The sequence below is a fragment of the Mustela nivalis genome, assembly GCF_964662115.1.
Source record: "Mustela nivalis genome assembly, chromosome: 6".
NCBI classification, from domain to species: Eukaryota; Metazoa; Chordata; class Mammalia; order Carnivora; family Mustelidae; genus Mustela; species Mustela nivalis.
In genome coordinates, this window is record NC_139025.1 from 108806482 (window position 1) to 108832852 (window position 26371).

General features: G+C 35.6%; 1 protein-coding gene across 12 annotated transcripts in view; it reads right to left on the reverse strand.

Annotated features, from left to right (window-relative positions):
* TCF12 (transcription factor 12) overlaps positions 1 to 26371 on the reverse strand; it is a 390121-nt gene that overhangs the window by 105706 nt on the left and 258044 nt on the right. For all 12 annotated transcript variants that reach the window (XM_082733805.1, XM_082733797.1, XM_082733804.1 and 9 more), the window contains one exon: positions 10723 to 10787. In XM_082733805.1, the coding sequence (XP_082589931.1) occupies positions 10723 to 10787 (65 nt within the window). The remainder of the gene's footprint in view (positions 1 to 10722; positions 10788 to 26371) is intronic.

Here is a 26371-nt window from a genome sequence, read left to right on the forward strand (position 1 = left end):
AAGATGAAACAAGTAGGATTACTAATACTTTAATACTTTAAAACACATTAAACGTTCTGTGTTAACTTAATTTTATGAGTAAAAGCAGTGATAGGGTTCAGGATATACCACCTCCAAACATGGTACCTTGCCATATTGAATATTTTAAGGTGAGGAGTTTGAGAAAGTGCCAGGAGCGAGAAGGTCATTTTAAGTGTCTCCTCCCAGGGCCTATTTCCCTAAAATAGACCATAATAACCTCATGTGAGAGATGCCATTCCTATGCCAAGAGGAAAGGAACATCCTATATCCAAAGACAAAGGGATGTAAAAAAAAAAAATCCTAAGAAATAGGCCTTATGAAAATTTCCCCTAGTTTACTACAGTTACCTCATATTCCTTAATCTGTTCATATTCTTCCATGACTATCCACTCTGCATCAAACCTAGCATAAATATAACTAAGTCTGTGTCTTCGCCTTCATATCCTTATGAAGATGCTCCTAAAACTTACATTAAATAAACCTGTATGCTTTTCTCCTGTTAATCGGTCTTTGTCAGTCTCCTTTTCAGATCCAGAGAGGAACCTTAAGAGGGTTGAGGAAAACTTTTCTCCCCTATGGGCAGTAAGATTTTCTCATGTTCTTATGGATATCTTAGGCTAGGTAATTATTCCACAGGCCTCATCCTTTAGGGGTTTCTCTAAATATACTGTAAGAAATCACCTCATCAAGCAACACAGTTAAACTCCAGAACTATTTGTTCTTACTGGCTAAGGTAAATAGTCCTCCTTGGGAAAGCAGCCTTATGGGGAGGAGGGGGAGGCAGGAGAAAGAAAAAGAGAAATAGCCACACCACAAGAATCTTTTATTAAGCAACTTGTAGTCCTAAAAATGATTCTGTTCTTGAAATTACCATGGAATTATACAAATCCAGAAGGACTGGTAATTTGTTCATCCACTGCACTTAAACTTCCTGCCATGAAGAGAAAACCCACAGAAGCGTTGGGTGACCTTATTATATACTTGTAGATTTCTTTCTATATCCTGGATACCAGTTCTTTGTCAGATAGGTTTTGCAAGTATTGATTCCCAGATGTGGCTGTCAACTCATTTTTTTTTTTTTTAATTTGCGGCCTTTTTATAAGCTTTTAATTTTGATTAAGTCTAATTTATCATTCTTCTCTTTCGTGGTTTTTAAATTTTTGTATTCAGTGTAAGAAAGCTTTGCTTACTTACTCCCAAATTGAGGAGATAATTTTCATGTTTTGTTCTTAAAACTCTGTAGTTGTAGCTTTTATATTTAGGTCTAGGAGCCATCTTGAATAATTTTTGTTTAGTGTGAGAGGACTGACAATCATATCTGTCCACATGATTATCTATTTGTATTACATTTTTTACAAAAGCAAAAAACAAAAACAAAAACATCCTTTCCTTTCTCCAGTGGACTACTTTGGCTAAAAATCAAGTTAACTATATAAAGTGTTGGTGTACTTCTGGGCTGTATTCTGTTCCAGTGTTCTATTTCTCAGTCAGGCCAGTACTATGCTGCCTAAGTACCACAACTGTGTATCAGGTGTTAAACTCAGGTAGAATACATTCTCTAGCAGTGCTCTTCACTCTTCATTTTTTAAAAACTAAGCTATTACTTACATACAATAAAATGTTCAGATCTTAAGTGAACTACTCCATCAGTTTTGATGAATGCATATCAAGACAGACATTTCTATTACATCAGCAATGGGGTCCCTTTATAGAAGAACCCTCCTATTGGCAACCACTGATTTGATTTTTATCAACACAGGATAGCTCTGCCTATTACAGACGTTCTATTAGTGGAGCCATACAGTATTTTTGAGATGTGGCCTGTTTTTAGCACAGCATTATCGAGATCATTAGATCATTCCATTTTATTGCTGAATGCCATTTAGTGTACGAACATGATACAGTTCATTTATCCATTATCCTCGATGAACATCTGTGTTTCCAGTTTTAGGCTAAAGTGAGTCAAAGTGTTACAAACATTTTTGAGAAAAAAGCTTTTTGTGAACGATATTTCACTTGGATAAATACCTGGGAGTAAACTGCTGAGTCGTGGGGCTGATACATGCTTAACTTTGTAAGAAACTGCCAGTTTTCTAAAGTCATCATACCATTTTACAGTCCCACCAACAATGCATCATCATCTTTTTGATTTTAGCTATTCTGGGTAGTTGTATACTGGTTTTAATTTTCATGTGTCTAACAGCTAATAATGTGGAACCTGTAACGTGCTGATTACCCATTTGTATTTTTCTTTTTTTTTGTTAAGATTTTGTTTATTTATTTTTGAGAGCGAGAGAGTGAGTGGGAAGGAAAGGGAGATCGAATCTGAAGCAGGTTCTGTGCTCAGCACATGGCCCCTGCAGGGGACATGATCCCGCAAGGGTGAGATCATGACCTGAGCCAAAACCAAGGCTTACTCCATTTGCATATTTTATGTGAAGTGTCTCTTCAAGTGTTTTGCCTATTCATTTATTTACTTTTAAAGCTGTGTCCCCACCCAATGTGGAGTCCAATGCAGCACCTAAACTCATGACCCTGAGATCAATACCGGAGCTGTAATCAAGAGTCAGATGTTTAAATGACTGAGCGAACCAGGTGCCCCATGTTTTGCCTATTTAGAGGAAGGTGGGTTGCTTGTATTTTATTAATGAGTTGTCAGGGATCATTTTATTTGTCAGATATATGGGTTGCAAATACCTTCTCCCAATCTGTGGCTTCTCTTTTCATTTCCACAAATTTTTACTTTTTGAAAAAAGATTTTATCTATTTATTTAAGAGAGGGAGAGAGAGGGCACGGGATTCTGGAATCATGACCTGAGCTGAAGGTAAGACACTTAACTGACTGAGCCACCCAGGTGCCCCTTTAGTATCGATTTAGTTCAATTTATCAGTTTTTCTTTCATGTTTGATGCTTTTATTATGTGTTCCTTATGAAATTTTGTTTACCTGTATGTGGCAAAGATACTCATCTATTTTTTTCCCAGCAGCTTTATTACTTTAGCTTTCATATTTAAGTCCATTATCTATCTCAAATTTGTTTGTGTATGGTTTAAGGTAAGGTTTTAAGTTCTTTCTTTCCATACTGATAATTCAGTTGTTCAGCACTGTGCATTAGAGATTTTTTTTTTCCTCACTGAGTTGCTAGGTTGCTCTTACCAAATATCATTTAGCATAAAGGTGTGGGTCCTTTTCTGAATTCTATTCTGTTCATGATCTGTCAGTCTTTATACTATACCATCTTGATTAGTATTGCTTTATACTAAGTCTTGAAATGAGGTATAAAGTAAGTCCTTTCTCCTTTCTTTCTGGATTGTTTTGGCACTTCTTAATCCTATGCCTTTTTCAATTAACTTTTATTTTTGTGTTAATTAACTTTCCCCCAGAATTTTTATTTAAAATTTAGCTAGTTAACCCATAGGGCAATATTGGTTCCAGGAGCATAATTCAGTGGTTCATACAACACCCTGTGCTCGTCATAACAAGTGCCCTCCTTAATACCCACTACCCATCTAACCCATCCCCTACCTCCTTCCATTACCCCTCAGTTTGTTCTTTATCATTAAGAGTCTCTTATGGTTGGTTTCCCTCTCTTGATTTTTAATCCCCTTGCCATATGTTCATGTTTTCTTTCTTGAATTCCACAAATAAGTAAAATCATGTGCTATTTGTCTTTCTCTGGCTGACATATTTCACTTAGCATAATACACTCTAGCTCCATCCACAGCACTGCAATGACAAGATTTCCTTCTTTTTGATGACTGAATAATATTCCACTGTTTATATAAATCTTCTTTATTCATTCATCAGTAAGGACATTTGGGCTCTCTTCATAGTTTGGCTATTGTTTATAATGCTGCTATAAACATTAGGGTGTGTACACCCCTTTGAATCTGTATTTGTATTCTTTGGGTAAATACCTAGAAGTATAACCGCTGGATCATAGGGCAGTTCTATTTTTAACTTTTTGAAGAAACTTCATATTTTTCTCCAGAGTGGCTGCACTAGTTGCATTCCCACCAACAGTTTAAGAGGGTTCCCCTTTCTCTGCATCCTGGCTAACACCTGTTGTTTCTTATGTTAATTTTAGCCATTCTGACAGGTGTGAGGTGGTATTCTTATCATGGTTTTGATTTGTATTTGTATTTCACTGATGATGAGTGACGTTGAGCATCTTTTCATGTGCCTGTTAGCACATAATAATCTTGTCAATGTCTAAAAAAAAGTCTGCTAGAATCCTGATTGGGACTACATTAAATCTATAGCCTAATGGAACGGACATCTAAATGATACTGAGCTTTCCAATTCATATCTATCATATTTTATCTATTTATATATCTATTTATTTAGATCCTCTTTGGTTTACTAGCAATATTTTACAGTTTTCACCGTTGAAGTCTTACAATCTTTTGCTAAGTGTATACCTCAGTATGCTTTCTGATGTAACTACAAATAGTACTTTTTGTTAATTTCATTTTCTAATTGTTCATTGCTGGTGTGTAGAAATACAATTAATTTTTAGATTGACTTTATATCCTGTGAAAAAGTTAAAGGTTTATCAGTTCTGCAAGTTTTCATGATGATTCATTCAGATTTCCCATGTACACAAACATGTCATCTGCAAATTCAGCTTAATTTATTCCTTTTCCAATTGTGTCTTTTTTTTTTCCTTGCCTTATTATACGAGCACATAAAGTTCAAGTAATAAGAATTGAAATTCTTATCTGGTTCCTAATATGGGGGGACATTTAGTTTTTCACCAATAAATATGCTGTTAGAGATCTTTCATATGTCTTTTCTCAAACTGAGGAAGCTGCTTTCTATGGTTAATTTGTTGTGAGGTTTTATCATGAATATTTCATTTTTGTTGTATACCTTTTCTACATCTATGGAAATGATCACATTGTATTTCTCCTCTCTTCTGTTAATGTGTCGAACTAAACTGACTGATTTTCAAATGTTCAGCCAAACTTATGTGTGCAGTTTTATTGCTCATCTCGTAAAATGACCTGTAAAGTGTTTTCTCCTCTCTATTTTCTAAAATAGTTTGTATAAGATTGGTATTTTTTTCCCTGAACATTTAAAGAAATTCACCAATGAAACCATGACCCTCAAGCTTTTTTTTATGGGTTTTCTCTCACAATTTTTTGTGCCCTCTACATTTCTTTCTTATTTTACTTTAATTCCAGTATAGTTAACACACAGTGTTATATTAATTTCAGGTGTACAATATAGTGATTCAATAATTCCATACATTACCTGGTGCTCATCACTCTTTGTAAAGAATTTATGAAATGAATTTATTTTCACCAATAGATGCACAGCAATTCAGACTTTCTGTTTTATCTTGTCCCTTTGGCAAGTATTCCTCAAGAAATTTATTTCACCTAAGTTTTCAAACTTATTCCCAATATCTCTCTTTTTGTTCCAACTGATTTTTTTTTTAACATTTTATTTATTTGACAGAGAGAAATCACAACTAGGCAGAGAGGCAGGCAGAGAGAGAGGAGGAAGCAGGCTCCCTGCTGAGCAGAGAGCTCGATGATGCGGGGCTGGATCCCAGGACCCTGGGATCATGACCTGAGCCTAACGCAGAGGCTTTAACCCACAGAGCCACCCAGGTGCCCCCCCCAATATTTCTTTATCATCTTTTTCATGTATATATGGTTTACAATGATAACCTCCTTTCTATTCCAGATATTGGTAAATTGTGTTCTTTCCCCTTCTTCCCTTTCCCACTTTGTCTTAATCAGTCTAGCTAGAAGGTATTAATTGTTTAAATTTTTATTTATTTATTTATTTAAAAAAGATTTTATTTATTTATTTGACAGAGAGAGGGGAAGCAGGCTCCCAGCTGAGCAGAGAGCCTGATGCGGGGCTCGATCTCAGGACCCTGAGATCATGACCTGACCCAAAGGCAGAGGCTTAACCCACTGAGCCACCCAGGCACCCCTTAACTTTTTTTAAAAAAGATTTTATTTAGAAAGAGACACACAGAGAGAGGAAACATAAGCAGGGGGGGAGGGACAGGGAGAAACAGGCTCCCTGCTGAGCAGAGACCCCCCCCCCCAATGTGGGGTTCAATCCCATGACCCTAGGATCATGACCTGAGCCAAAGGCAGACGCTTAATGACTGAGCCACCAGGCAGCCCTAGTAGTTATTAATTTTATGGATCTTTTAAAATAACCAAATTCTGGTTTTGTTGCTTTTTCTATTAATTCTGTAATATTACACTGATTCCTGCTCTTATCTGTATGATTTTCACCCTTCTATTTATTTTGTGCTTCATTTTCTAGCTTCTTAGGGCAGAACCTCAGGCTATATAATTCAGATCTTTTTTTTTTTTTTTTTTTTTAAATATAAGCACTTAAAGCTATACCTTTTCTTCTAGGCACTGTTTTAGCTGCACCAACAGATTTTGCTATATCCTATTTCACTATAATTCAGTTAGAGATAGTTTCTAAATTCCCTTCTAATTTTTTAAAACCACAGATTGATTATGTATGGGTTGTTTATTTTTCAAATATTTGGTGTTTCCTTAAGTATCTTACTAACTTCTAATTTAGTTTGCTTTTGGTCACACAATACACTGTAGGATTTAAAATCTTTTCAATTTACTGACACCAGTTTTATGGATTAGCACATGATTCAATCCTGCTGAACAGAACATATACCCTCAAAATGAATTTATATTCTTCATTTGCTGGGAACAGTTTTGTAAATATTAATAAGGTCAAGGTAGTTGATAGTAAATGCATTAAGTTTTTTGTCTAGTTATTTTGTCAATTGCTAAGAGAGATATTCAAACATTTAACTATAGTTTTGTATTTACTTCTCTCTTGAATTCTGTCAATATTTGCTTCATTTATTTTAAAGGGTTATTTACCTAAAGTTATTATCATTATGTATCATTTGTTATATCTTTCTGATATATTGACACTTTTATAATTTTCTCATTATCAAATGTCTGTATATAGTGAGACTGGTTATAATGAGAAAAGAGGATGATTAATAAGTAAATGGTATGGGTAAATATCCAAATAATTTTAAGTGCTATCTGAATTTAAAGTTGTCATTTCCTAAAGCATATAATACCTAAATGCTGATGAAACTTAAATCTCTTCAGGGGAAAAAAAAAAAAAAGACCCTGCCTCTTCTGGGTTTGAACACTTGGAGAAAAACTTACATAAACTACTTGAATACATACTTGTTTTACAGGTATCAGTGAAAAACTTGTAATGATAAAAGGATTTTTCACATCATGGTGCAGTATTATACCTATAGTTAATAATGATGTTGGCTTCTATGTTCTGTGTCGAGTCAATTAAAAAAATTTGATTGCAGAATGATCTATCAGTGTTTCCAGTAATACCACTACACCAGTTTCCTTTTAATAGCTCATCAGTTATGGGATTGCCATGAAAGTAATATGAGGAGACTCATTTAGCAACATATTATTACATCATCTTAACATGAAGTAAGGCCCATCAGGCATTATTAAATTAGAATGAATTTTGTAGAATGTCAGCAGCATTTTATGTACATTAATAGGAGAGTTAATGTTCCTTTGGGAATTATGTTGAAGAGAAATGGTTTCAAAGTGGTGTTTGGATAGAATTTTGCAGTCACTATTTACATTTCCTTCTATTATCATTGTGTGGTTAAGATTTTTGTGTCACTTGTGAACACGTAAGACAAAATGGCAGCCAATTTGATGTTTTAGTGTATTGTTTTCTCTGACCCCTGATAACAAATACTGTTTGGAATACAGGTTTTTCTTTGAATAGGAGTTATACATCTTTTTTAACTCTTGAATATCCTGAGTTTACTATTTAGGTCTCAAATCAGCTGGTGCCATCCATTATTTTGTCTAGTAACTGCAGCACAGTGAGAGCTAAGTAACACTAATAAATAGCAAGGCCATTGTTCCTTTCACAGTGAGGAATTCTTTTACTTGTTTTAAGAGCCTTCCTATCTTCACTGATGCCATCTGTCTTTGTTGCCATAAAACCTCTCCTCTGTGCTGAATTTTGGGCTTCCTCTTTGGGGCTCATGCACTGAATCTGGGAATACTTTACAAATAAATCTTTCCCTCATTTGAATACCTTTACATTTCTTGCAATAACAATACTGTTATTTTACATTTTATATATCCCGGTAACATTGTTTCTCTTTTCCACAGGCCAACCTGATCTCTCCAAAATGTTATAAACAATTGTTAAACAGTGATCTTACGGGTTTCTTCCTTTTTTATACTCCATAGATGCTTATATTTAGCATATACAGAAGAACTGGTTTTTTCAAAGCATAATCCCCAACGCATGTGAATTAGCATCACCTGGGCCACTTGTTTAAAATATAAATTCCCAGGTCCCTCCTCATCCAAACAAATTAAAATGAAAGGGTAGTAAGGGGACAGACCTGGAACCTGATACTGTTATGCTGCAGTATAGTTATATCATAGTTAAAAGTATCAACCCTGTGTTTAGAAAGTTTATCACTTGCTAGATGCATGCTCTTGAGCAAATTACTTAATACCTCTGGAGAGCATCCATTTCCAATCTGAAAAATGGGTATTGTTAAAGGGATTAAATGTGATCATGTTTAATTCAATGCCTGGCTCAGTTCTCAGTAAATGGGTGCAATTGTTATTATAGTGTTATGTACCTAGGTTTAAAAAAAATGTTTTCTGGAGAGCCTGGGTGGCTCAGTGGGTTAAGCCGCTGCCTTCGGCTCGGGTCATGATCTCAGGGTCCTGGGATCGCGTCCTGCATCGGGCTCTCTGCTCAGCAGGGAGCCTGCTTCCTTCTCTCTCTCTGCCTGCCTCTCCATCTACTTGTGATTTCTCTCTGTCAAATAAATAAATAAAATCTTTAAAAAAAAATGTTTTCTGTGTATGAGAATTAAAACTAGTATTGTACATCTCAAATTAATATAACACTGTATGTTAATTCTACTGGATTTAAAAAAACAAAGTCCTGAGAAGAAAGGAATTAAATCTGGTATAAACACATATTAATCTTTGGAAAAACTGTTAAGATTTGTCTTCTCAAAACTTGAGAATTATATAAATAGAGCTTACCACTAATCCTAACTAAATAGCAATACTTTTGCCAAGGGAGTATAAAAAATGTTAAGTGGAAACTCATTAATATAAGCATTAGCTGATATATTAGGTGCAGCTGTATTTTCTAAGAGCTTACAACCGTTTCCCCCTCAAATTTAGCAATAGTATTAACATTAGAACGGTGGCTCTCAAATCTTTTGGTCTCTTAAAAATAATATTAAGGATTCAAAATGGCTTCTGTGAAGTTTATCGCAGGAATGCAAGGATGATTTAACATACCAAAAAAAATCACTGCAAGTTACCCTATTATAATACCACTACTGGGCACTGTTTCAACTCATCCTCTGCTCCAGCATTTATCCATGTGCGCTCTTACATGCATGCACTGTCCACGTACAACACTTCCCAATCTATGTACAAAGGATGGAGAGAATAAGAGGAAAGAACCACTCGAGTTGTGAGTTACTGGCCTGTGATGGGGTTGTGCCAAGGATATTCTCTCATTTCCTAAAGCCAAGTGAGAACTCCAAGAGATTCAATACAGGACACTTCATGGAATAAAATAATGACCTTTCCTGATAAAACTGGGAATGTAACGACTTGAACCAACAATACAAAAAACATCCCCCAGAACACAAAATAGCTTTTGTTTTGTAGGTTATATGAATGGAAAAAAAATTAAATATGGATTTATTTTGTAAAATGCTTCCGGGAGTACATGGAATTTAAACCTTCATTATATATAACTTTATAGGTCTTCATAGACCTATAAAGTAGGATGAAACAAAACTGCTAATTCTATTTTTCAAATGAGGAAATCAATGCAGAGATGGAATTGAAGGTTAAATGGCTTGTCTTAGGACCATTGGCCAGTAACTTGTAAAGATGGGATTTGAACCTAGGTCTTCTGTTTTTACAGAATAATTTTAATATTACAGGATATATATTAAATGTAGTAGTACTATTAGAATGGGAATCTAAAATTAGGGCAGACCTCATGAAAAGCATATAGACAGCAGAAAACAAATTTCATATATTCTGCCCTCCTCTTCTTTTTGGCTTGGTTCTGATGGGAATCTAGAGGTGAACTGAGTGTTCAGGATTCTCTCTAAAGATATGGGGAAATAAGCAGAAAAGATGGCCATCAGTAAAAATACTACATGCTAAGGATTATGGAAAAACTGAAACAACATTTCCAAGTCAAAGAGACTTTTGAAAGCCTAAAGAATTGGTTAGGGTGTAGGACAGAAATGAAAACACTTAGAACATTAGTAAGTTTAACATTACAGGATAGTAAAGCTACACAGAGCAATCATATGTTCTTCATGTAATATATTAGCAGCTCTGATCTTCTTATGAGGAAATATGCAAAAATCATTTTCAGAAAGGCTATAAGAATTTTGGAAAGGGAGAGGAAGGTAATTCTTGCTTCTACAGAAAGACAATGGTGAATTGGGGAAGAGAAATCATTTTAAAAGAGGGAGAAGAAAATATCTTTAGTTACTAAAATCTTACCACATTAAGTTACACATTAAAGTCACAGATAATGCTGAAATTGGATAAATTCCTACCTCTTCTACCAAAGCTTTTATTTATGTATTAAAAATGACCTCATTTTTGTATTTATTAAACTTACCTGACAGCCTGGTAATCCGGTGTCTCTGCTGTACAAGGAAAATGAGCCTCTCTCTGACGTTTTTCCTATAAAACAAAGAAAATACCTGTATACAAAAGTCCTCATTTATTGACAATCAATTCAACCACTAGACCATTCTTAGTAATTACACTGTGATTTGGAAGTACAGAGAACAAATTAGAAACAAGAAGATAAAATCCAATAATTAAAATTTTAAAAACTTACTATCATTCTAGTCAGTTTAACAAATCCTGACACTTTCACTGAATAGCATGTATTTTATTAAATACTTTCTGCTGAAACGCTGAAAATATATTCAAAAGAACGGAAAAGAATAGACATCTAGTCTATTCTATAGTCAACAGTACGATCTACTCTGTAGGGAAAATATTTTCCCTTATTTGCTTCAGACTGAAGATATCTCCTTCTTCTCTCCATTCTCTCTCTCAGAAATAAAAAGTATAGTTACAGCTTAATTCCCACCCCAGACCTCAGGATAACCATTAGCAAAAGGTTAGTATATATGATTCCCATGTTTATTTTGAAACTTTTAATATAAATTCATGCACCCAAACAATATACATTACTGTTTGTGTTTAATACATTTAAACAGATGGGATTATATAGTAATCCACCCTTTTGAAATGTGATTTCTATGTAATATGATTTTGAGATACATATTGATAATAAGCATCTAGTTCATTCATATTTACTGCTATAAAATGTCCCGTTATAGAAAAAACCCCACAGTTTCTCTATTCCCTTCCCGAGAAATAGATGGCTCCTAGTTTTTTTGTTTCAGGAAGAATGGTAAAACATGTATCCTCGCACATGCATTATACATACACATAAGACTTTCTCTAGAAAAGACACAGAGAAGTGGAACTGCTGTATTAAAGGATGCACACTTTCAACTTTCTAAGTATTGCCTTACTATTCTCTGAAGTCATCATGTCAATTTACATTCCCAGAAATGTGTAAGAATTCCTTTTGGGACTGTATCTGCAGTTTCAAAATTGGATGGTTAAATGTCAGAAAACGGTATGGGCCAGTTCTGGAGGGAAAGTAGATGTCCCACAGTGCTGATACCAACAGCAGTTCTTGCTTACTTGCTTTTCAACATATTGTTCAGTAAATTTACAAATATTATATTGATTTTAACTAAACAGTCTCTAACAGACATGTTGCTCAAAAAGATTTCTGTAAACATCACAGTTTGATGTTAATAACAAAGATGGAGACACAGATAAATGACAATGGCAGAGCTAATTCGTTTTCTCCATTCTGAGGTTAAAAACAGTAAAAATATCATTAAATCTGACAAGTTATCCAAAATATTTAAAACTATTGAGGCTATATGAACTTCCCCCCACACTTGTATATTACACATTGAGATATTAGGCTTATAATTATATAAAAATGTATAGTTTATTGATTTTTAAAACTCCCCGTATAAATGGGATGCTCAAAATTATCTACTGATACAGTGCATAAAATTTAAAAAAAACTTGGGAGACACAGGAACTAATATTTGATTATTTTCATTGACATCTACATGCCACAGTGGCTAACTGATATAAAATCTTGGCTGCTCTAAATTTGGCACGTAGTGACTCCTTAGATATACAATAATGAATACTGTTATGCTGAAAATAAAAAATAAATTAAAAAAAAAAATAATCCTTGTAATAACAAAGCTAGTTATTAGAAAATACTGTAATAATTCAAGGTATAATTTCAAAGCCCATTAGGACGTTGTAGCACATGTCTTAAAAAGCACTTATTGGCTATTAGTGATGAAGCACATATTTCAGGGGCAGTAATACCAACACACAAAAATGCAGATTAATGAGAAAGGGTTAATTAATGTGGTCTATTTGCCTCACTGTCTCACCATAAAGCAGTATGTTCTATTTAAAGAGCTTTAATTTGCAACATATATGTATAGAATGAAAAGCAAAAAACCCTAACTCTCTAAGGATATATATCTTTCAAGTAAGACTGCTTATAAGAGTCAAGATGATCTATGGGGATTTTGGACTCAACCCTTCTCTTGGAGCTATTCCTGTGCCTCATCAAAAGGGATCAGAAATCCTGCTGAACCAAGAAGATGGCAGAGACTGAAGGGAAATGCCAAATTAGAAGGACTGGCAGAAAAATTACTAAGGGAAAACAAAGAACAGCACACATTTATGGTTTGAAGGTATTACTTTATTCATCAAATAAACAAGTTTATGAGATCTCAAAAATCATTTCCAGTACATAGCTGGTCTTTTTTTTTTTTTTTTTTTTTTTTGTAAACTAGAAGCCCAGGGCAGGTTTGAACTCATGACCCTGAGATCAAGATCTGACCTGAGACCAAAAGTTGAACGCTTAACTGAGTCACCCAGGCGCCCTTAACGTGTCTTCAATTTTAAGAAAATATCTTAATTATTTTGACATTCTAAACAAACACCATAGAGTTAAAAAAAGTATATTGGTTTTTCATCACAATATACCATGAACTTACTATTGGCTGAACTACTTAGGCCCTTTCTATCTTGCAAATTCCTCTTCCTGAAACATTAAACAACTAATGAAGACTTAAAGTTAAACAACAAGTTACAGTCTGTTTTATTTTCACTCAACTATACCAGAGTAAGAAACATTTCTTTTTTCAATTGTTCAGGCAGAAAAGGGAACAAAGTAAGAAATCAATATTAGCTCTCTTTTTAATAAAGTACAGCTTTCAAATTCAATTTTAACTATATGTATGGACACTACTTGTTATTTAAGAAAATATTAAGTTTTGGGGCACCTGGGTGAATCAGTGGGTTAAGACTCTGCCTTCGGCTCAGGTCATGATCTCAGGGTCCTGGGATTGAGCCCTGCATTGGGCTTTCTGCTCAGCAGAGAGCTCTCTGTCTGCACTCTGCCTACTTGTGATCTCTCTATCAAATACATTAAAATCTTTTATTTTTTTATTTTTTTTTAAGATTTTATTTATTTATTTGCCAGAGACAGAGGGAGAGAGAGCGAGTGAGCATAGGCAGACAAAGAGGCAGGCAGAGGCAGAGGGAGAAGCAGGCTCCCTGCCAAGCAAGGAGCCCGATGCGGAACTCGATCCCAGGACCCTGGGATCATGACCCAATTGATAAACAGAAATTCTTCATTTTCTTAACCAACTGAGCCACCCAGGCGTCCCTCAAATACATAAAATCTTAAAAAAAAAAAAAAAAAAAGAAAGAAAGAAAACATAAGTTTTTAAATATACTTTCCTGTGCCTATTAAAATTCCTAGACTTCTTCCTTTCACAAGGATATTCAAACAGAAAACAAAAACTAATTTAACATAAGCTAAAAACATTACAGAGAAAAAGTTTCTTCTGAAATGGGAAGTTGATAGCTTGTTTTTAAAATGATACTTAACCTATTCAAATTAGATTTTGAAATGTGAATACATTTTCTTTTCACCTTTCATTTATTAAGAGCTAATTATTTCTGAGGGACTTAGAAATCTGGCTACTCTTTTAATATATAAATATATTAAATATATATAAATAATATATATCATATTAATATAATATATTAATATATATTAAATACATATAAATAATATATAAATATAATAATGTATACTCAGTCTGAGATTTAGAAGACATCTTTTATTCTTTCAAATTACTTTTTAAAAGAACTATTTTCATGAATTAAAATGAATCTCTAAGCCTATTTTATTTCAGGTGTCTGACAACTAACAACTTTGGTTAGTGTATTATGGTTTTCTGCTAAGTATTATAAATGAATGCTATATATAGATAATGTTAATATATGTCAAATGAACATGGTTGAGTAACTGCTAAACAGGTATGTAACTTCCCTTGAATGGTGAGGAATCTAGAGACCAGATGAACTAAAAGAATCAAGATGTTAGCCTAGAGAGGAGAGGATCTGGGAGAAGTGCAGTCTGTATGTTTTAACACTTGCAACACTTGCATGATGTACCTATCATGCTAGGATGGAATCTAGATTATACTGTCAGATCCTAGGGAAGAGATTGAGCAACAAAGGATAAAAAAAGAGATGCATTCTTATACCTTGTTATGAGAAAGAATGCTCAGAAAACAGAATTTCCAAGAGTTAAATAAAACCTGTGCAGAAAATTATATGGTATTCCTGGTATTCTTATTAGTAAGGATATTTGTGGAACAATTAGCTCTTTTGTTGTGGATTTATTTATTAATGCAGTGGGAGACTTAACACATTTTCACAACCAAGTTTCTACTAGTAAATCACTGTGAGTTCATGTTTATTGGACAGTTGAATATTGTTCCAATTTTAGTATATGTGCTGCCGAAGCGAGCACTGGACAGTTGAATATTGTACAATGAAATGGCCATTCAAGTATATTGTTCACTTTTTTACTCTTGGGTTTTCATTTACTTGTTGATTTGTTGGAGTTCTCTATGTATTTTTGATATAAGAGCTTTTATTGTCTCCATGTAAATATTTTCTGTAGATTGTCTTTTCACTCTCTTAATTGTGTCTTTTGATAAACAGAAATTCTTCATTTTCATATTGGCTAACTTGCCCCTCCTTTTTTTTGTTGTGTGTACTGTTTTTTTTTTTTTATTAATTTTATTTATTTATTTGACAGAGAGAAATTACAAGTACACTGAGAGGCAGGCAGAGAGAGAGAGAAGGAAGCAGGCTCCCTGCTGAGCAGAGAGCCCGATGCGGGACTCGATCCCAGGACCCTGAGATCATGACCTGAGCGGAGGCAGCGGCTTAACCCACTGAGCCACTCAGGCGCCCTGTGTGTACTGTTTTAAATGTTTTTCCAGAGATACCCAATTGACTTAATATTATTTACTGAAAAGATGCTCTACATCTAAAAAGTATCATCATGACTGCTTGTGAAGAATATATTATAGAAGAACAAGTGCAGAAGCTATTAGAAGACTACTAAACTACTGAAATAACCCAAATAAATTTGAACACTACTAAAATAATCCAGATGAATTCTAACAGTAGCTTTAAACTTCCTGTTCACTGAGGCAGGTACTATTAAGCCCCCTTTTCACTAACGAGGAGAAATAACTTGCCCAAGGTCACAGAACTAGTAAGTAGCCCAGAGAACCAGAATGCAGGGCTATCTGATCCCAAATTCTTAAAAAAAATTTTTTTTATTAATTTTTTTATTTTTGTAATTTCTTTCCAGTGTACCAGAATTCATTATTTATATACCATACCCAGTGTTCCATGCAATACGTGCCCTCCATAATACCTACCACCAGGCTCACCCAACCTCCCAACCCCCGCCCCTTCAAAACCCTCAGATTGTTTTTCAGAGTCCATAGTGTCTCATGGTTCGTCTCCCCCTCCCATTTCCCCCAATTCACTTCTCCTCTCCATCTCCCCATGTCCTCCATGCTATTTCTTATGCTCCACAAGTAAGTGAAACCATGTGATAATTGACTCTCTCTGTTTGACTTATTTCATTCAGCATAATCTCTTCCAGTCCCATCCATGTTGCTACAAAAGTTGTGTATTCATCCTTTCTGATGGAGGCATAATACTCCATTGTGTATATGGACCACATCTTCCTTATCCATTCGTCCATTGAAGGGCATCTTGGTTCTTTCCACAGTTTGGCAACCGTGGCCATTGCTGCTATGAACGTTGGGGTACAGATGGCCCTTCTTTTCACTATGTCTGTATCTTTGGGGTAAATACCCAGTAGTGCAATTGCAGGGTCATAGGGAAGCTCTATTTCTTAAGGAAACTCCACACTGTTTTCCAAAGTGGCAAATACCCAGTAGTGCAATTGCAGGGTCATAGGGAAGCTCTATTTCTTAAGGAAACTCCACACTGTTTTCCAAAGTGGCTATACCAACTTGCATTCCCACCAACAGTGTAAGAGGGTTCCCCTTTCTCCACATCCTCTCCAACACACATTATTTACTGTCTTGTTAATTTTGGCCATTCTAACTGGTTTAAGGTGGTATCTAAATGTGGTTTTGAATTGAATCTCCCTGATAGCTAGTGATGATGAACATTTTTTCATGTGCCTGTTAGCCATTTGTATGTCTTCATTGGAGAAGTGTTCGTTCATGTCTTCTGCCCATTTTTTGACATGATTATCTGTTTTGTGTGTGTTGAGTTTGAGGAGTTCTTTATAGATCATGAATACCAGCCTTTTGTCTGTACTATTATTTGCGAATATCTTCTCCCATTCCGCGGGTTGCCGCTTTGTTTTGTTGACTAAAGTTTTCTTTGCTGTGCAGAAGCTTTTGATCTTGATGAAGTCCCAAAAATTCATTTTCGTTTTGTTTCCTTTGCCTTTGGAGACATAACTTGAAAGAAGTTGCTGTGGCTGATATCGAAGAGGTTACTGCCTATGGTCTACTCTATGACTCTGATGGATTCCTGTCTCACGTTGAGGTCTTTTATCCATTTTGAGTTTATCTTTGTGTATAATGTAAGAGAATAGTTGAATTTCATTCTTCTACATATAGCTGTCCAATTTTCCCAGCACCATTTATTGAAGAGACTGTCTTTTTTCCACTGTATATTTTTTCCCGCTTTGTCGAAGATTATTTGACCATAGAGTTGAGGGTTCATATCTTGGTTCTCTAGTCTGTTCCACTGCTGACCCCAAATTCTCAATGGCATACCATATTGTACTGTTTTCCAGTGGAGGTTTAGGACACAGTTCCCATATTAAGATCATACATATACACATCTTTTGGAGCCCAAATACAGTATAGGAAGTTTTGTCTATTCAGCCCTCTCAGCAGCCTCTACCAATCAAATGATATGACACTATCAATTCCTGCTGCAGAGAGAAATGGATGACAAACCATCTCCAAAATGATTGGCAGCAAAACCCAACTTCCAAAGACCGGTTCTAGATAAAGAACATGGTCAGTTATGCTGGTTTTACTCATAAGTAACTGCTATTCTTTTCAGTTCTTGCAAAGGGCACATGTTGCTGTTTCTCTTGCTTCAAGTGACTATTAGAAAAGTATCTATTCTGATCTTGTTTTTCTGGGTCTCAGTTTCCTAATCTATAAAATGAATAAGTTGGACAAGATCAGAGGGGGCAGAAAAGCATCCTGAGAGGCCGGGAGCCAAGCAGGGTATATTTTTGTGTATATCTTTAAAAAAACAATTTAACATATTTAATTGCTAAGCCATGAAAACCCATCTTGCAAAGCTCTTCCTTCAGGAATAGAAGTGATGGAGGTCTCCAGCTACTATGCTCTGAAATTACTGCCTCTGCACTGAGGCCCACTTGCATCTAACACACTTGGATAGAGTACATCGGGGAAACTAAACCACACTTCCTCCCAGGAGACATGGCATTCCTATGTTGACCAACTCTGGCTCCTATGCTGACTAGCTCTGGTTCCCAGGCTGCTTTGCTGAACCCTCCTTATAGTTCACAGCGATCTAGAACTCTTCTACTCTCCTTCACTCTTGAGACTGCTGTGAGCAAGGTGACAGGAACTAGCACTTGTTGGCGAGGTATTATGTGTGAGGCACTGTGAAAGATGCTTTATTTACAGTGCTGGTTCCACTGCCACTTGTATGCTTCTTCCTACTAGAAATCCTGTTAATAGCAAGGAGTGACTAGAGGAAGCTGATAACAGGTGCGAGATACGACAGTAAAACTGCAAGATCTCCTGTAGATCTGAATCTACTGGCTGTAGAAACATGCCTCATAATAATCTCCTGGCTGTATGTGCTCTTTTCCTACCAACTCAAAATAACGTTTTCATGAGGAAATGGCCAGACACAGAGCTATTATGGAAGATACAGATGGCTCAGCATTTATTTCTGCAGCAGTCTAGTGAACACCTGAAAATTTACAACTAACTTAAGTTTAGTAATTTTAATGAATAGGTAAAATAACTGTTGACTTCATGAGTAAGAGCACAAATTAGAACAAATAGTTCCCCTATTTGTCTGAAAGCCAGTATTGTTTCAATGTTCATTTTTGTAAGGCATAAAGAACTGCATTCATAAATTCAAATTCATCATCTATTACATAAAAAACCCCATGTGTTATATTTTAAGTGAAGCATTAGACTGGTTTTTCTTGAAAGATAAAGACTTAACCTAGAAAAAGAATCCTTGGATGTTTCAAAAATGTTACCTAGAACAACATTACTATGTTTCAAACTCAAATACTCTGATACATATAAATCATGAGAACTTTTCCAGATACAGTTTTCAGAGGAACAATATAAGATCCCTACACAGGCCAATCTAAATATTTGGGCACAAATCTAAGTAAGATCACAGTTTTATGAGCAGACTGTCTTCCTCCCCCTTATGTATCTTTGCAAAATCATTATTTACCTACCATCTTTGGCTCACAGAGAATCTTTTCCTCTTTTTTTTTGTGGATGAACACTACCACAAGTTTCATACAATTTAAATCGCACTAACTACTTGGAAAAGCACAGGAACACACTATCCTACAAAGTGGGGAAATCTGTAATGCCATTTGGTATGTAACAGAGCAGAGACCCTGGATTCTGATTACTGGATAAATCTCTTGGCTCTTGTTTCTTTCCACTGAGTGAACTAGGCAAGCTACAAGTCACTTAACATCAATGCTCCCACTCACTCTTTTAGGAAAATCAACTCAGTAGCATGTACTTCACACAGGTCTGCACAGTTTAATTAATGCTTATTAAGTACTTGGAAATTCTTGTCTGAAAGAACGCAGGCCAATGTTAACTATTAGTATTACTGACTTCATTTTCATAGCGATCTGATCAATCTTACACACAAAAAAATCTAGCAAGGATCTCAAACTAACATATTTCTAAAAAAAAAGAAAAGAAAAGAGAGAGAGGGTTTTAACATAAATGCCTGCCTATTTTCTTCACAACAATTTGTTTAAGTATTATTGGCTAACATTTGTGCCAAGCACGCTGCTGGCTACATTGAAGATATTTAAATATCTAGTGCCAACAAGCACAGCTGCTGGACTCTCTATGCCCTCCTCTTGTTCACTCCATGCCAAATTACTCACACAGCTATGAATGATGAGGCAGCAGCACAGGAAAGTGCCAAGTGTGCGTGAGATTAGTGATAAACCAGAGGATCCCTATAGAGGTCAGTGATTAGCAAGTTCCCAGTTGTAATCACTTTTCTAACCCAGCCTTTACCTCATCACTTATTCCGTCCAAACCCTGCACCAACTTCCTGTGACAGGCATCAGAACTGTAAGCAACTTCCTAATCAATAATTCCTGCAGAATTGCTATAAAGTATCTCATTATCCTTGATAAGAGCACACAGTCAGACCTGGTAATTTGAACAGGCTTCAGAAATGACTTGAGACTAAAACCTGAGATGAAGTAGTCCAGGTTGCAAACATTCACCAATCCAGCTATTTTTCCTCAGGCTCTCCAATCCCTCCCTAAAATCAGATTCACACATTAAATATGAACACATAGACAAGGATTAGAAGGTTTATACAAAACAGTTTTTTTGCCTTTCAGCCATTAGAATGCCCAGGGAGAACATTAAAATGCAGAATTGAAAATGAGGGGGTGTGGTGGGTAGGCAGGTAGAAATTAGGAATGAATGAACAGAGTAGAATAAGATTTTGATCAATTTCATTTATTAAAACTTTCTGGGCCATTTTATGGCTCAATTTTGCCGCATATAAAAATACAACAAGGTATTCATTACAGGTAGCTCAAAATCTAAACTCTGCTTCTCTGAGACATTTTAGTTACTAACTGCATTTTCTAAATTGTCCCTGAACACATGTTTACATCCATATTGCACTGTTGCTTTTCCTTAGGTTCAGAATTTAAGTGTTTTCTCACTTAATGTCTCCATACTTCACTAACCACATGTTGTTTAGAACTTAGAAATAAAGACATTTCATTTTTATAGCAAGTCAAAAGATTACAGAACTAGGAATTATCTCTTCATTTTTGGCTGCATTTCAGGATAAAATATGGTGAATACATATTCTCTAAAAATAATCAAATAACTTTTGTATCTTAATGTTTATTCCATTCTTAAATAAAAAAGGATTTGAAATTATTCAGTTGATGTTTTACAACTTTCTAGGGACTAAAATAAACTAAGCCAGTCTTCAACACCTTAATCGTAGTTTATTCTCTTTTCCCCAAAATAAAGAGAAAAAGAAAATCAAGTAAAAGTCGTTATCAACAAACAATTTGGCTGTGGGAAGTGTCTTGGTAATCACACACTACCTTCTGGCATACTATTTCCACCAAATCCTTGTATAGATGCTTCTCTCTGAAATTTCTTGCATCATGTAATGATAGAGAGCACATTAAGCTCATTATTGTTAATTCCTGTGATTTTTCTCACAACTTTTTGTATTTTGTCTGTTTAATTTACATCATGACTTTACGAGGCAAGGTCAATGTCTGAGTCTGTTTTTATGGCACTTGGGGACCAGAAGGCAGATGCCACTTGTTCAGGGAACACTGGTCTGGAATTTTAGACTTGTTTTGTTTGCATGCCAGGGACAGATTCTACTCTAAGCCTCTATCTATGGCATACAGCCACATGGAGACAGAGACAATATAAGAAAACCGTGTTCCAAAATAGTGGATAACAAATGATTGTTAATTAGCTAGTTTCCCTTGACAGCAAGAACTGGAATAGAAAGAAAGGAACTAATCAATGGAGCTGCTACCATTCACCAATTATGTCAGAAACATGGGTAAGTGAAATGAAATGATGTCAGAAACAGGGTAGTGAAATGAAACAAGCATGGAATGAAGAGTCAGAAGGGTCTATTCCTGTCTCTGCTATGAAGTAGCTGTGTGAAACAGGTAAGTTGTTAAACCTCCTAAGGCCTCAGTTTCTTCACCTGGGGAATGGGATTGGGTAAAGCAAATTTAGATTGGGAGATCTCTTTCTGTCTTAGTATCTCATGAAACTGACATCCCTATCTATTTTTGCTATTAATTAAGCACCCTGCTTCTGACAGAATATAAATGTGGGCACCATCAACAGTAAGAGGAAGAAAAACAGCAAACAAATATAAGGACTTTTTGCACAATGGCTAAAATCAACAACACAAAAACAATAGGTGCTGGTGAGGATGTGGTGAAAGGGGAACTTTTTGCACTCTTGGTGCGAAGGAAAACTGGTACAGCCCCTCTGGAAAACAGTATGGAAGCTCCTCAAAAAGTTAAAAAAAACAGAATGTCCCTACAATCCAGCAACTGTATTACTAGGTTTTTTTTTTTTTAAACATTTTATTTATTTATTTGACAGAGAGAGCACAAGTAGGCAGAGTGGCAGGCAGAGGGAGAAAGAGAAGCAGGCTCTCTGCTGAGCAGGGAGCATGACACGGGGTTTGACCCCAAGACCTCTCATTATAGGTATTTACCCAAATACAAAAATACTAATTCAAAGGGATATGTGCACCCCAATGTTTATAACAACATTATCTACAATAGCCTAATTACGGAAATGGCCCAAGGGTCCAGTGACTGATAAATGGATAAAGATATGGTGTGTACACATACATACACACACACACACACACACACACAGAAATATTACTCAGCTATCAAAAAGAATGAAATCTTGCCATTTTCCAACAACGTGGATGGAGCTAGAGTATATTATGCTAAGCGAAGTAAGTCAGCCAGAGGAAGGCAAATACCATATGATTTCACTCATATGTGGAATTTAAGAAACAAAACAAATGAGCAAAGGGGGAAATAGAGGCAAACCAAGAAACTGAGAACAAACTGATGGTTATCCGAAGTGGGGTGGTAAGGGATGGGTGAAACAGGTAATGGGGTTGAAGGAGTGCACTCGTTGTGATGAGCACCGGGTGATGTATACAGGTTTTGAATCAATATACTGTACACCACAAACTAGTATTACACTGTGTGTTAACTAACTGTAATAAAAAAAAACTTTAAAATATACATGGACTTTAGGAATAATGATGTGCCGTCATAAAAATGAAGTGTATAAGCATTTCATCATACATTCATTTAATACATTTTGAGATATTAAATATATGTTGAATTGGCAAATTAAAGTCAGTCTACTTAGTTGCCAAGACTTTATTCTATTCATATTAAGAAAATCTCTGTTAATAACATTTCTCACTGGGGCTCAACACCTTCTACCTGTATAATGCAGAAAGTTAAGCATACTTTGTAAACCACAGAAAATATACAGACATAGAACAATTGAAAGGAGACTATTTTATTTTGTTGAAACAGATGGAGAAAGCCCAAAGAGAGTCTTAAATCCCCTCTGTGTTCTAAGACTTAAATAAGGTTCTTGCTACATAATAGGTACTCTGGGGGTAAAATATGACACATTTAGTTTTCATTGTATGGCCTCCAGTATTGCATGCAATTTACTGCCAACCTACCTTTGCAATTTGAAAAATAGGTAAAGGCTAGCCTTGAGTGCTCAATGGGTTGTAATCCGAAATTCATTTGTGAGTTGGGCATAACTCAAAATAATTTTTTAATATACTAACTCATTATAAATGCTATATAAATCAATTTAAATCACAGCATATATGTATAAAATATTTGTGGAAGGGAGGAATGAAGGAAGAAACCAAAGAATAAAAGAGGAAAAGAAAAATATTTGCAATAATAAAATTAGGGAGGAGGCATGCAGAAATGGTTATGAACAGAGACTCTGGATGTACACAAACCGGGTTTAAATTCCCACTAAGTTCCATCTCACTGGTTTTTGGAGGATAAAATGTACTGACATATAAAACGCTTAGAAAAAATGAAAAACAAAAGGTCTAATTAGATATTAGTAATTACTTTTAAATGAAAAATATATATATAAAGATTTCATTTAAGACAGAGACCAAGCAGGGAGCAGGGACAGAAGGAGGGAGAGGGAAGGGAGAAGCAGACTCCCTGGTGAACAGGGAGCTCAATACAGGGCTTGATCCCAGGACCCCCAAGATCATGACCTGAGGAGAAGGCAGACGCTTAGCCAACTAAGCCATCCAGGCGCCCCTTAAATGAAATATACTAACCAGAAAATCCATATGTGTATCTTGAATATCAGTGTTTGAAAAGGGCTTATATAGAGGAAAAAAGAAAGTAGATTTCAGGGAAATAATTTAAAGGAAACTTTTGGATACTCTCAAAGGTTTGAGAATTCTTTATGACTTTCATTTCATTAAAGGTTGATGGCCTCACTCTTCCCTTGGCATTAAGGAGTTGGTCTATCTCTAGCACTAACTGTACACTTAGCCACAAACAAGTTTCTGCTCACAATTCAAATAAAGAGAAAGATTTACCCAAGAAAGCATGCATGAACTGGAAAAGGGGAGTTAGGGATTTGAAGAGAAATGAAGGTATAAAATGACTCCCTGTTGAGCAGGGAGCCCAATGTAGGGCCTGATCTCAGGTCCTTGGGATCGTGACATGACCTGAGTCAAAGGTATACACACTTAACTGACCGAGCCACCCAAGCTCTCCTAAAAGTAACATCTTTAAAAAAATAAAAAGATAGTAAATCTTTTCATTTGGGGAAGAATCTATAAGAATAAAAGGCAAAAAGCTATTTTTTAAAAATCTCTGCGTACTTCATTTTAACTGTTTATATTTAATGCAATTACAGATATGGTTGGACCTACCATTTGTTAGATGTTTTCTATTTGTCTCATTTGTTCTTTACTTCTTTTTCAGACTGCTTTTGGATTGAGTATTCCATTTCATCTCTCCTACTGGCCTCAATTTGCCAGTTTGCTCTCAATTTACAAAATTTATCTTTAATTAACAGGATCTACCTTTAAGTAATTATGTAATAGTGTAATAATATTTCAACAGTATACTTCAAATATTCTCCCTCCATCCTTTGAGTTAATGTCGTCACATATTTTACTTTTATTTATTTAGGTACCTCACATAAAGTGTTACTATTTTTGCTTATAATTTTCATTATTTTAAAGTGTAGTTAAAAATGAGAAACATGGGGTGCCTGGGTGGCTCAGCTGGTTAAGCGTCTGCCTTCACCTCAGGTATGATCTCGGGGTCTGGGATCAAGTCCTGCTCGGGGCTACCTGCCCAGTGGGGAGTCTGCTTCTCCCTCTCCCTCTGCCCCCACGGTGCTCTCTCTCCTGCATGTTCTCTCTCAAATAAATAAAAATCTTTTAAAAAGATGAGATAATGTATCTTTTATACTTTCATTTTTACGTTATCTGAAGCTCTCATTTCTTTTTATAGATGAGCAGTTGGCATACTATGACCCATGAATCAAAGCTGGTCTGTTTCTTCTTTTTGTAAATCAAGTTTTACTGAAACAAAAGCATACCCACTTGTTTATGTCTCATCTATGGTTGCTTTGGGGCTATAATGGTGGAGTTGAGTAGTTGTGACAGAGATTATCTGACTTAAAAAGCTTCTGGGCCTTTACAGAAAAAAATCTGCTGAGTCCTGATGTAGATCCAAGTTTCTGTCTAGTGTCACATTCCCCCTGCCTAAAGAGTTCTATTTAATTGTTACTGTATTAAAAAAAATAGTTACTGTACTGTCAAGTCCGCTGGGGATGTTCTCTCAGCTTTCTGTGTATCTGAAAAAGTCTTTACTTTGCCCTCATTAAAAACAAAAAACAAAAAACAAAAAACAACATTTTCAATGAATATATAATTGTGGGTTGACAGTTTTTTGTTGTTTTATTTTTAATAATCTCTACATCATGAACTCATGAGCCCCAAGATGAAGAGTTGCATGTTCTTCTAACTGAGCCAGCCAGGTGCCTCTTTGCTTGCAAAGTTTTAATTTTTTTAAAAAAAGTTTTTATTTAATTATTTTATATACAGAGAGAGTGAGAGAGCACACATAAGCAGGGGAAGGGGAGGGGCAAGAGAGGGGGAGAGGGAGAAGCCGTGTCTCCGATGAGCAGGGACCCTGATACACAGATGATACCAGGACCCTGGGATCACGACCTGAGTCAAAGGCAGAGACTTAACAGACTGAGCCACTCAGGTGCCCCTTGCGAAGTTTTTAAAGAGATGTCTGTTATTGTTTATTTTTACTGCTATCTATATAGAAGATTTTCTCTTAACTGTTGGTTTTCAGCAGTTTAAAAATGTAAGTCTAGTCAAGTGTATTTATTTTGTTATTAAACTCTTCAATCTATTAATTTTTCTCCTTCCCTCTATATCTGATATTTTAATCACACATATATTAGACCATATGACATTATCCCATAACTTTAATCACTCTTTGTTTCAGTTGGTTTATAGTGCCCTATACTTAAATTTACTGATTTCTTTTGCAACTATCTTATCTACTGATGATCCCGAAGGAATTCTTTATCTCTAATGTCTTTCAATTCTAGCATTTTTTTCTTTTTCTTTTTTAAGATTTTATTTATTTATTTGACAGAGACAGAGGTCACAAATAGGCAGAGAAGCAAGCAGACAGACGGGGAAGCAGGCTCCCTGCTGAGGGCCCTGAGATTATGACCTGAGCTGAAGGCAGAGGCTCAACTAACTGAGCCACCCAGGTGCCCCATTTCAATTAAATGTTTTACTTCCATTTATCTCCTAAAAATTTCCCAGTCTATTTGTGTTTTTTATCCAGCTTTTTCACTAGATCCTTCAATGTGTTAATCAGAGTTACTTTAAAATCCTTGTCTGATAGTTCTAATGGGAGT